The sequence below is a fragment of the Capsicum annuum genome, chromosome 4 (genome assembly GCF_002878395.1).
Source record: "Capsicum annuum cultivar UCD-10X-F1 chromosome 4, UCD10Xv1.1, whole genome shotgun sequence".
NCBI lineage: Eukaryota > Viridiplantae > Streptophyta > Magnoliopsida > Solanales > Solanaceae > Capsicum > Capsicum annuum.
In genome coordinates, this window is record NC_061114.1 from 228,739,398 (window position 1) to 228,752,487 (window position 13,090).

The 13,090-nt window shown below is 31.5% G+C and overlaps 1 protein-coding gene across 1 annotated transcript; it reads left to right on the forward strand.

The window, feature by feature from the left end:
- The first annotated feature begins 269 nt into the window (after positions 1–269).
- Positions 270–5,148, forward strand: LOC107869393. Its single transcript, XM_016715925.2, has 8 exons — positions 270–284; positions 427–457; positions 1,154–1,296; positions 1,376–1,439; positions 2,990–3,027; positions 3,595–3,687; positions 4,053–4,082; positions 4,929–5,148. Exons 2-8 carry the CDS (start codon positions 455–457, stop codon positions 5,017–5,019), a joined length of 462 nt encoding a protein of 153 aa, XP_016571411.1. The 5' UTR covers positions 270–284; positions 427–454; the 3' UTR covers positions 5,020–5,148.
- Positions 5,149–13,090: the final 7,942 nt, after the last annotated feature.

A 13,090-nucleotide genomic window follows, 5' to 3' on the forward strand; every position in this document is an offset into this window, starting at 1 on the left:
GGTAAAATTGAAAGAATATAATAAAATCCTCTTGATTTTATCAAAGGAATAACTAAATTTAAATAATTTATTTTTTATTTTTTTATTTTTTATTTTAGAAAGAACACCAATTAAAACGAAATAGAGGGAGTAATTTGTTAAGGTAGGTGCCAAGGAGTATTTAAAACAGGTGGGTACCACATTGTTGGGCCCAAATCCACATGACCGTAGAGCATCGCACTATATAAACACTCTTCCCATTTTCGACTGTTACCCTAAACATTCGGAAGACACCAAACAAGTAGGTCCGTTTCTTTCTTTCTTTTTTTTTTTTTTTACTTCAGCATTTTGTATAGTCTATAGATTATTTGTAGATACTTGTTGTTGTTGTATATTTTTTGAATTTACAAATATTATGTATATTTACATGGATTTGTGAAATTTCAGGTCTGTTTCCAAAAAAAAAAAATCGAAAATGGTATGTTTTTTATTTTTCTATTTTGCATGATTTTTTTTTTATCCATTATTATAGTATTTATTTTAAAATCATATGTTGTATTTCCTACTTTTAGTTGCACCTCCAAAGCTCCGAAATACTATTTTGAGGCAGGATCCTAAGAGTGTATGCAGTGATAGAATTTCTAGCTTTGATCTTACTATCATTCCATTAAGGGTGTTGTTATTGTAGTCTATGCCCATGCTACCTGCAAAAAAAGACCAGATCTTTTGTGCATAATGACCTTTGTAGTAAAGATGTTCTGGTGTCATACCTGCACCAATACAACAATAACAATTAGAGTTTATGTTAATGTGCGACTTAATAGTAGTAATATTTTCATCAGTAGAGAATTTAACATGAGCTGCTCTCCTGGCAACAAAAGACATAATGTCTTTGTGCCAGAAATTACATTCAAAAAAGGAGTTAGTCCTTTTTTCTCTTAGAATACTCCAAGCAGAATCAACCGAGGGAGAACAAGATTCAGAACTAGTTACACAGCAAAATCTTTTTTTTCTTGATGAGAAAGATGATGAGTGAGTTGATAGCAACATCTTCTTTGTGTTTTTTTATGTTATTTCTTACCTCTAATATGTGTTTTTGTTGGATAGAGTTTCCTATCAAAACTACGTCGTGAGTTAACAAAGTTGGCAAACTTGAAAATTGTGCGTGATTTAGAAAAAGAAGCCGACGGACTCAATGCATCTAGGATTTGGTTATATTCCAGTTCAGCTGGAGTTGGTGGTATTGGCGGTTCGTTGGTTTTCGGGGAGAGACATGCCCGAAAAGTTCGTGAATTTGCATGAAGAACTTGACAAAGTGTAAGTTTATAGATTTACATCAGTTTATCTTATATTTATTTTTGTCCAACTATTCTAAAACTTACTATACTTAACACAGTATTCTGGAGACTGCCCAAATTGCAGATAAGATGGGTCTCGCTGTCTGCATGTCGGATGAGCCGGTAAGAACTTTATTTGATTCTTTCCATAATCGAATTTCTTATTCCAGATTAGCTTCCATGGCCATTTGTCAATCAGTTCCTTATTAGAGCATAGATGTGTATAGCCTCCTTTGATAGTGAAGTTCCCTTTTTGTTGATCAGCCCAAGTCATTTTGTCTGATCTCTTTCTTGTGGGTGGGATGAGACCATTGCTAGCCTTGATTGTAGCTCTAGATAGTCATCAAATTCCCAGTCTTAAATGTTTCTCCTTGTCTGTAGGTTCCATATCTGTCCAACTGTGGAATCTTTGTTGCTAGCCAGAAGATATAAGTTAGAATACTCATCTTGCAGTGTCATTGTCCCTAACCACTTTTCTCTCCAAAAAGAAATGAGAGCTCCATTTCCCAACTTGATAGATGAACTGGCTTGAAACTTACCCCACATGCTTGAGATGTGGTTCCAGGGGCCGATTCCATGTGCTAGTCTGCAATGTCTTGCGCACCATTGGCTTTGCTTTTAGTATTTTGCTGCGGTCACATCTTTCCACATCCCAAGGATTCTCTAGATTGTATCTCCAGCCATTTCATTATCATGCTTTTATCGTGTAGAATCAGATCTTTTATGCACAATCCTCCATGCTGCTTTGGTAGAACCATTTTTTCCCATCTAACTAGATGAGACTTGTGATAGTGACTGTTCCCTTCCCATAAGAATGATCTACTATTTTGATCTAATCTCTCTTGCACTATCACTGGCATAGAAAAAACACACATGTATCTAGTATCTTTTCAAATTTCTCCCCACAATTCCATTCCGTGTATCTTCAACTTGTATCTTGACCCCAGACATAGTCCCAAGTAGTAGTGGGAGAAGTACCAATTCTACAACCCATTAGCTATGCTAGACCCTCCAAATTGGAAATCGTGTTATCTGGGATGATGCTTTTCGTCCTGTTCATATGTAGTCTAGAGCTAGCTTCGAATAACATTAGCATCAGATTGAGATAGAGTAGCTGTGATCTATCCGCTCCACAAAAAGAAACACTACAATATATGAGAAACTAACACTGGGTTCCTAGTTGCATTGCCTATTTTGAAACCTTCCAGCCAGTTCAAATTAAAAATTTAAAATTGTAAATTAATTTGTAATTTGGAATTTTTAAAACAACAAATGAATATAAAATTAACTGAAATTTTGAATTCAAAAATTTTAAAACCATCTGATTTAACAACTTTTTCCTAACTAATTAACTAAGCTACATGTGTTAATATGTAATGCTTCCACTTGGCTAAATGAAGAGGCTTTGTCCTCTCCTTTTAATAATATATAGATGTTAATTGGATTTGGATTCCAAATAAAACTCCCAATGAATCAATCTTATTTATCACTTCTAATCCACAGGCCCATACAAAGTCGATTTGGTTCACAATAGTTTATTTGTTTTGTTTCAACGAAGTCTGCTCAGTGCTAAAATGGCTTTCCGTCTAGGGTTGGTTGCGGTAACTTTATAATTTATCCTTGTATTTGTTTTAATTTTGTCTAATTTTTGTTTTTTCTATGATTTTGAGTAGGCTCGTAAGGCTTTCATTGGAGCACCACCACAATTTAGGTATGTAGGAATCTTCATTCAATCTTTTCTGTTGTGGGAATTTTGGTTTACAAATTCCCTTTGAGTTGATTAAAAAATGTTAGATTACAGTCTTTTTTTTTTTTTTTAATAATCGTGGGGTTTGGATCAACAAATACATATCTTGATTAATTCCACGCAATATCTGTCACCCACCAACAACAAGTATGGGGTTAATTCTTATGTATATAAACCTTAAACTGCAGTTTAATATTTTCACGGTAAGGTTGAAAATTATCTTGAGTTTTTTTCGGTTGGAAAAGAGTTATCGTGGGATAATTAATCCCAATATTAGTTAGATTACCTATTCCATCATGTACATGACATAACTTATCCCACTAATATAGTATAAATGGTGGGATAAATAATCCCGATACTAACTAATATCTCACACTTAATATGAGATAAAATAGTCTTTCATTTTATTTTGAAACTATTTATGCTTATACCTCACACCAAGACATACCCATTAAAGTTTATATTTGCACAGCCTCTTAAAATAGAAGTACACTATATAAATAATGGTGACTTTATTATTTGGTGTTTCAGGAGATACTCCCAGCAAGTCAAAGAAGAAGGTGGAAGTAAAGTAGGTCTTTTTTTCTTGGGGTCATTTGCAGGTAGCTTGGTCTATATGTTCTGGTGCGTAACTCAACTTGAATTGTATATATGTAATGATTGATTTTGTTTGACTTTATTTTCTATGTCAAAAATAGGTGTAAGTGATCTGATTCAACATAAATTTGAGCTATGCCTATGACTTAGTGAAGAAAAGCTACAATTAATTCTTAGCCAAGCTAAGAAGACTAACTATAATTTGATTCATATCCTTTGAAAATGGTAATAGTAGTAACTTGGTAGGTAAATGACCAACTCAAACTCCCATGTACACCATTGAAAACACATAGGAACTCTTCCTGCAGCAGCTGGCTATCTATCCGTTGGGCCTAATTATTTTGCAGGAGACGTTCTAATTACTAACAGTTCTCTTGTTTTTTTTCTTGCAGGGGGATTCGGCAACAGGCTAAGATTGATAAGTAAGTTATCACCCTCTCAATTTAGTGTTATTTATTATTATCATTATTGTTGGTGACATTATATTTTAGCATAATGTCAGGATTCATTTCACATGTGTGATTTTCTTGGGAAGCACAGTATAATCGTTGTATCTTACTAGGATAGAAAAATAATTTGGAAGCACTAATTACATTTGTTATGGATACCTACCTTACCAGAAAAAAAATAAACACCACCCACTCCCAAACCAAAAAAGGACAGTCTGGTGCACTAAAGCTATTGCTATGCGCGGTGTCTGGGGAAGGGTCTCACCACAAGGGTGTATTGTACGCAGCCTTATCTTACATCTTTGCCAGAGGCTGTTTCCAAGGCTTGAACCCATGACCTCCTGGTCACATGATATTAACTTTACCAGTTACTCGAAGGCTACCCTTCCCCACCCCCCAAACCAAAAATCTAAAAAAAACGAGATTGAAAAAATTGATTTTTATTGGTTTAATTTGGTTTATTGAATTAAAAACCCAGCATAACTGATTTGGTAAATGAAAAAAACCGAATCAATCCGACCTATCTGTTTAGCTTCTTGAAAGCCGAATTTTGCAAGCCGTTTGTGGATCAGCGCATTCACCACTTCCTTTCTATCAGTATTGTTAAGACCCCATAAGTTGGAACTTATTTATATTCATCTTGACATAGTTTGATGGGCTTCCCCCTTTTTGTGTCTCCCCCTTTTCCTCAACATGAAACTTTGCTGTCTGGTTTGCATTTGTTAAAATCAGCTATATATTCCACCCTGATTTGTGAATATCTCAACAGAGTATGAAGGACCCTTCTTCTCTGTCCTTGAACTGCTACCATGTGTCTAGGTTCCATGCTGACTTGAATGTTGACATGTGCGTGGAGACTTATTGGCAATTCCACAATCTTGGAAAGCGAAAGCAAAGTCCAAATGAGTGAAGCGGACGGCCTGCATTGGGTTGGTTGATATTTGTTTACTAAAAGTTTCCTACTGGTTTTTGTATTTAGACGCACTTGGTTATTGTAATCACTGACATGTCTTAGTTAATGTGATGCAAGATAGTAAGTAGCCTTTGTGATGTTTTACAATTTCTTGAAGGCGGATATGCCACAAGGCCGTTGTGCCTTGCAGCTCCTTTTATCAAATTTGATGAGACCCTTTTTTTCTGTGTCGCTTTTATTCTAGGCACAATTTTTTAAGGTGACATATTTCTTAATTATGGATTCCTTCCGTCTTAAAAAAGAATGACCATTTCTCTTGTAATTCTAGTTTTTCATATGACATGTATAAGATTTATGAGGTTAATGAGTATTTTCGTACATTTGACAACTTAATTTAAGAACTCAAAATCTTTTTTATTTTTTAAAACTTTATATCAAGTTAGAAGAGGTCATACTTTTTCGTTTAAAATTTTTTAGTCACTTGGTTGGGTAATTTGCTAAAAGGAGAGTTTAAAGCATACCAGGGAATAAGCAGATATAAAAAGAGGTAGTAGTAAATACTACTCCAATGGTAAGCATAGATGGGAATGCTTCGCATCCTTTTTATCTTGAACCAAATCTAATCATGATTTCATATCGCATTAGAGTAATCTAATACACCTCTAAACCCTTAACCTTGTTATGACATTTTATCTAAATACTCGAACAAAGTTAAATAGAATACCTTAACTCCTAATAAAGTGTTTCAACTAGACACTTGTGATTCAAACCTTAAATGAGCTTTTGTGTGTATTCATTCGTCTATTAGATAGTTAAATTTACCACATATATGGCACATCCTTAAATTTGTCTTTGCTTGAATAAGCTGTAAAATGTATGTTTTTTTATTTGAGATTGATGTGTATAATTAAAGGAGATGACATATATATTTTATGTGGTTGATTTAATTATCTAGTTGAATGAATGAACACACACATCATTTCTTGTTTAATATTTGATCTGAATGTGTCTAGTTAGAACCTACTAACTATTAGTGTTCTACTTACCTAATAAAAGGTTCTAGTTAGAACATTTTATTAGGAGATTGAAGTGTTCGAAATATGACCAAGAGAGCATCCTTGTCTACCAAAGGTCTTGAAGATCCTGTGCGTTTTGATCAATACCTGTTTGTCTTGTTAAGTTGGACAATGGATTGACCACCCTACACGCCACTGAGGGGTAGTTTGGTACAAAGACAAGTTATTCATGGATTAATAATATAGAGATTAGCAATACAAGGATTATTTTTTATCAAGTGTTTGGTTCATTGTATTAAAACTAGATATATCGTATATTTTAAAACTCAACAAAATCTTTTTTATAATTATACCCTTAAATTTCTATGAAATTTCCTACTTCATTTAACTAGTCAAGTTGCTCACCCATTGCGCAATCTTAAAAAAGCTAAAATATGAATAATAATTCTCACTCCGTTTAATTGATCATTTATTTCTTTTAAAAAAATTGAGTCTATTTAATCAAAAAAAAATTAAAACAAACAAATAATTGTCATATTATAGAGAAATAATTTTTAAAAAATGTAAAGCACATTATGTAAGAACATCACGGACGGTTGATAATATAATTTTAGATTTTCAAATTATATATTTATTTGACAATAATTTTTTCTATTTAAATTAATCCGTCTGTAAATTGAACAATTACAAAATAGCATAAATATAGTTCACATTCGAAATTATCAACCGACATAAGGGAGTAAATGATATTTAAACACTTGATCCGCATACGCAAAGTAAAAAATAGCTGGCAAATTAAAATGTAACATAACAATTAAATTTATAGTGATTAAATTTAAAATGAACCTTAAAGAAAAATTTAATAAAAAGAATTGAGGGATAGTTGAGTCATTTAATTCTCTTATCTATATATTATCAAGCCATGGATAAATAATTTCATGGTTTCTTAGGGATAAGATAATACACTCTATGGTATATTAGTTATCCATATATTGGGTGAGATTAAATTTAAATTGGGCAATCAAACATTGTACATAACTGGACTAACTTTTAATGTATGAATTATTTTATTTAATACGAGCTTCCAAACGAGTCCTGAGTTTTTAAAGTAAAAAGTACCTATCAAGCTTCAAAATGGTAATTACAGAAACAAACAGGGTTAATATATCTTAATTTAAACCAACTATAAATAGTAGAAGTAGTACTTTCCGGAAACAGTCGTCTTAGTCAAAAGCATGGCAATTTTAACTATTTATGTCCACCTACGCCACATAAATTACGTAATTACGTCAAGTGGAGCACAAGGCACTGATCACCAGTAGCGTTTAAGTAGAGGGAATAGGGGTGGCGTTAGGTCGGTTCGCTTTGATTGTTTAATATTGGTTTAATTTATCGATTTTTGGATTGATAAAAATGGCATCCGTAACCAAATCGAAATAAATTTGATTTGGTTCGGTTTTACAAATTCGGTTCGGTTATTTTGGATTTTTATTTCGGTTTGAAATATTAAAGTAGTTGGCCTCTCTTTTTCATAACTGAGCATTTAAAATTGATGGGTTTTTTTAGAAAAATTATTTTTTAAAACCTGTTTTTCATTCCCAAATATAATAACTATAAATAACTCAATATAGATGAAACAAAATGAAATAATCCTAAGCTTAACATAATACATAACGTCATTAATCATTACATATAATATAACCTTGTATAAATAGTCCATAAAACAACATACTTTCTATATAAATAATCCATAAAACAGTCCAAAGTCACCAAAATAGTCTATAAAATATTTGAGTCACTAAAACAATCTATAAATAGTCTGCGGCGTACGCGAATTTGTTATTAAATGTTAATTGTGAATATGAATTATTAAATATTATATATATAATAATATATATATATATATATATATATATATATATATATTATTTATAAAATTTCGATTTTTCTGTTTAACCGATTTTTTAAAAAAAATCGAAACATCAAAATTTTAAAATTACAAACCGAATTCGATCCGAAAAATCAAAATAAAAATTAAATTTCGATTTTGTTTTTCGGATTTTTCGGTTTAAACCAAAATATGCCCACCCCTAAGAGGGAATGTGCAAAATCTCAACCTATGTCTCCAATAGTTAATCAGTAAATACTAGAAATTATGCCCCCGTCGACATATAGGAAATACAGGGGTGGCTCAAGAGTAAGGCTAGTAAGGTGTCTGCTTTAGGCCCTCAAAATTTTGAGGCCCAAAAAAATTTAACATGAATTTTATGATTTTAATTTCACTTCAAATAATATTAAAGATTAAAAAATATACAAGGTATAAAATTTAAACTAATGAAAAAAGAAAGAAGAACTATCTATTGTTTATTAAAAATATTTTAGAACTTCTTATCAAATCTTGATATTAATAAATAAAGCTTTTACAATAATATTCAAGGTAATGTATTGCAAACAAATGACTAATATCTTATTAATTAAAATTAATCCTTACTTTTATAAATAATAATATTACTATGCTCTAAGAATACTACACTGAAAAAAGTAATACAGAAGAATCAAAAAATAGCTCTAAATTATTGATAATACTTTTGTTATGTGCATATATTTAACGTCTCATATTAAAAATTGCATACTCCTTTTAATTAAGTACACATTATTAATGGTCATTCACTTTTGTTGAGTTTCCCCTTTGTTCGAGCTTCCCACACAGCCTCGATGATCATGCTCCTTGACGAAATAAAAATAAAGACGAGAAAAAAAAATATGTCAAGATATAATATTAATTTTTAAACAAATGATGTTGAGATGTAATGAAATGCATTTCTCATGCACCGAAGACTCCTTGATAAATAACGAGCGGTAATACAATCAAAAACTCCTCGCATTACGACAAATTCTCTAAAAATTTTGTACATAAACAAATTCTAAATGCCACAAAAACAAAAGTTGTCTTGACTTAAAATTTACCGTTTTTCCTTGTCTTTTAAGTAAACTAAAAATTACCTATATACACAAGTTAAAGTTACATAATTATATTAAATCTCAAATTAGTAAAGTATTTACACAAATATCAAAATAATTACAAAATTCTCCTTATTTGGTAATTTCTTTCTGCCGAATATTATACATGTAAACTCCGCTTTTTTGCTTCCGTTTTTTACTGGATATTGCTCCATTACCAATCCAATTTTTAAGCCATTTTTGAAATCCATCTTTTATTGCAAAATTGCAGTAACTTCTACCTAGTGGTTATATAATTGTAAGTTATCAAGATTTAATTGTTTTTAATAATTTACTTTCTTAATTTTTGAATTATTTTTTTTGTTCAACTTTATCAAATCAAGGGTTATCAAATCAAGGGTTTTCTTTTTTTCGTTTGTTTGCATGTTCAAATTACGGTATTATTCAATTATATTCAAGTTTAGTAGTTTATTTTTTTCATTTTTTTTCATAGAGTACAAGTTAGATCTTTGATTTTCTTATTTTCTAGTTCGATTTAACACTACTGTTAAGTCAAAATAGTGTTAATTGGTTATGGATTATCCTTCAAGTTTTAGTTTAACAATTACTCAATTAGATTCAAATGAAAAAATATTCCACTTGAATTTGTTCCTGATGAATAGAATCCGAAATTTGCAGAGAATGCTTAAAGCACAGAAATGACCCCGTTACAATGAAGAAATTGAGGGATAAGTCCTCTTTTAAATCGACGAAGTCTAGTTCAAAAGCAAGTAAAAAGAAGTTTGGTGATTCCGACTGACTACGTCTTCCGAAGGTATTTATTATGAATTTAGGTATAATTTGACATATGTATAATAAGACATGATACATTTATTTTTTCATCACAGTAATGTATAATGTAGTTGTTCTACAATATTTTTCTATAGGTTATACATTCGACTAGTAAAGCTGATATTAATTTTGAGATGTATAAGTTACCCTCATACATGTGTAATTGTTGTTTATGTTGGGTCTGATATTAACTGTTAGCTGTATACATAACCATCATACATTTGTAAATGTTGTTTAATTATGGTCTTGATTGAAATTTTTAGGTGTATAAGGTGTCCTCATACATGTTTATATGTAGTTTTTTTTAGAGTCTAATATGAATTGTTAGATGTATAAGTTGCCCTCATACATGTGTAACTCTACAATGGTTAGGGTTTGAGTTTATTATACATTAATGCAAGTTATTTGTTAATGAATAAGTAACCATCATACATGTCTAATAGTTTATCTTAATTTTGAGATGTATAAGTTAACCTCATACATGTGTTACTCTAGTGTATATATTGGTCTGATTTTATTATACATTAATGCAGTTTATTTATAAATGTATAAGTTAACATCACACATAACTAACAGTTGTTTAATGTGGGTCTGATTTAGTTTTTGAGTGTATAAATAACCATCATTCAATGTGTATCTGTTAGCTAATTATGGTAGATTTTTTTTCAGGGTATGACCGAATTGACAAAGTCCCACCACACCCATTACATATGGGGATCTATTGTAATTGTGTTTTCGGTGAAGAGATAAAGAAATATTTTGGAAAGGATGTTTTAGGAGGCATTTAGAAATATAATTTTTGAGATATTTTTGAATTTGTCACAGTGCAACTGGATAGGACAGATTTCAAAATGCCTCCTCATGCTTGAAATTCAGCAAGATAATATTTTGGAGAGGATGTTTATTTTCATGTATAACGATGTTATAAGTAATGTATTGATTATTATTTTTTTTCTTTTTTTGGAAATCAGGGACTATGACGTCTTTGTGTGTGCATATGCAGAAATTTTAAGTGAAGGACAGCAAGTTCATTCATGTGGGTTTGATGCTGCAAGTCAACGTGCACGCTATACTTCATTATTGTGGTATTACGGAGTGAAAAAGGCAAATGAAAGGTACATGAGTGATAATGGCGATCCGCCTCGACTAAGGAAGAGTGTTTTCAAAAAAATTGATGCAAGTGCAATTGTTACTTTAGAGTAGAAATGTTTAATAATAGTCGACTTTGAAAGAGCTAATTCTTAGTTTTGTGTTTGATGTTAAACAATTCCAAGATTACTTTCTAGATGTTAATGCACATTTTATAGATGTCTTCTTATTTTTCAAACAATGATTTACAGTAATGTACATTTTCTTATAAGTTAAAAATACATTGAACTAATAATACATAACATAATATGTGTTATCATACGTTTGTTTTTTTTTTTGAAGAAAATTACAAACATAGTTTACAACATTCACTTTTATAAAGTATGATACTATTTCATACATTGATACAAATGTATAATCTAATATTATACATAACTAAGAATGTTTTAAACCATATCATTATACATTTCTTTGACTGGCACGTTGAATTATACATTGGTAAGCATGCATAATAACACATTATACATTCGTAATTTTACAAGCAACAGCAGCAAACGAACCAGCTTTAGAACATACACTTACTCAAAACCTCAAAAAACAGATTTCCGTAGATTATAAGCTCAGCAAATATATTTGACACTTTTATAGCATACCTTTTTTTGTCGGATCGTTTCGCTTTGGTGTTGAAGCCATTAGCTATTGCATGTCTTGTCATTACTAAAACAAGAGTTTTCTTATTCTTGTAAATCTGATTCACCATTATTTCAGTGTTCTTGCAATTAGTAATAAAGTTTTTCACTTCAATTTCAGGAACATACAGAGAATACTAATTATCCGTTTCAACAACCGTTAACGCAACCGAATTAGATTCACTACCCTCGATACACATTACAGCACCTGTTTCTTTATCAAACTCGATTTCACTATTGGATTTGTCGAATGTTGAAATACAAAGTGGAAAATTAATCAAACCAAAAAATTATTTCTTCAACTCAACATAAACCCTCACTCCATTGCCGTTTCTTATGACAATTGGAGAAAAATTTCCTTCAACCACATATTGATCCTTCAACCCGAAAAGTCGAAGCCACATCTAAACTATACTAGTGACCTATTACACACCTAAACTATAAAAAAGTGAAACTATTTACACCCTGTCAGGCTATCACCACGTGCATGTAGTGTAGTGTTTTACACGCGCTGCCACGTCAGTAGCACGTCAGTAAAAAGTATCGCTTTTTTATAGTTAAGATGTGTAATAGGTCACTTATATAGTTTAGGTGTGGATTAGAATTTTCGACTATAGTTTGGGGTGGAAACGATGACTTTTCCCTTAATGTTTTTAGCCGTTTACTTTAGTTATTTAATAGGCTGGACGCGCCTAAAATAAGTGTAACACACGCGCCTTAGAATGGGGGTTGCGGGGAGGTAATAATATCACTTTTTTATAGTTAAGGTGTGTAATAGGTCACTAGTATAGTTTAGGTGTGGCTTAGACTTTTCGGGTATAGTTTATGGTGGAAACGATGCCTTTTCCCAAGGAGAGAATGAAGACAAAAGAAGAGTAAATTTAGGTTAAAAAGAGGGAAATTGAAGGGAATGGCAAAAGTAACGTTATTTAACGTTAACTTTTGCCACATGGACAATTTTTTTAGTTTTCACGCGTCTCAGGCGGTTGTACAGCACGCGTAGTGCCATGTGGGCAAAAAATGCCCAATAGAAACAAAATTGGGGAGTTTAGGGGTTTGATAGGTACAAATCTTAATTTAGAGGCCTAAGTGAATTTTAGGGACAAGTTTAAGGGGCTATCGATGGGTTTGACCAGTAAAATTCCCATTAAAGATGGCCCAAACGACATCTAGAACCCATTGGACTTACGAGAAAGTTCCCCATCAAATCCCTATGAACCCTGAAAGACAATAGGAGATTCGAAGCAAAGTGGATCAGTCCAGTAAATTAATATGATAAGTATAAATAACATAAATATGAACCCTTTTGAAAGTTATTACACTCTCTCCTACTTTTTTAATTACTTTATTCTCTCTCCCTATTAATATACATGAAATAGCCGACATATACATAGCATTCGGTGTATATGTTAGGATTTTTGTATGCTTAGGAAATTGAGATTTTTTGTAATATTGAAAACATAAGTTGTGTATTTGTGTAAT

What these genes read in the sequence shown, in the direction of transcription:
- LOC107869393 (XM_016715925.2), top strand. An exon ending in CATGAAGAACTTGACAAAGT is followed by an intron (nt 1,297 to 1,375) that starts GTAAGTTTATAG and finishes TACTTAACACAG; the next exon opens with TATTCTGGAGACTGCCCAAA. An exon ending in TCTGCATGTCGGATGAGCCG is followed by an intron (nt 1,440 to 2,989) that starts GTAAGAACTTTA and finishes GATTTTGAGTAG; the next exon opens with GCTCGTAAGGCTTTCATTGG.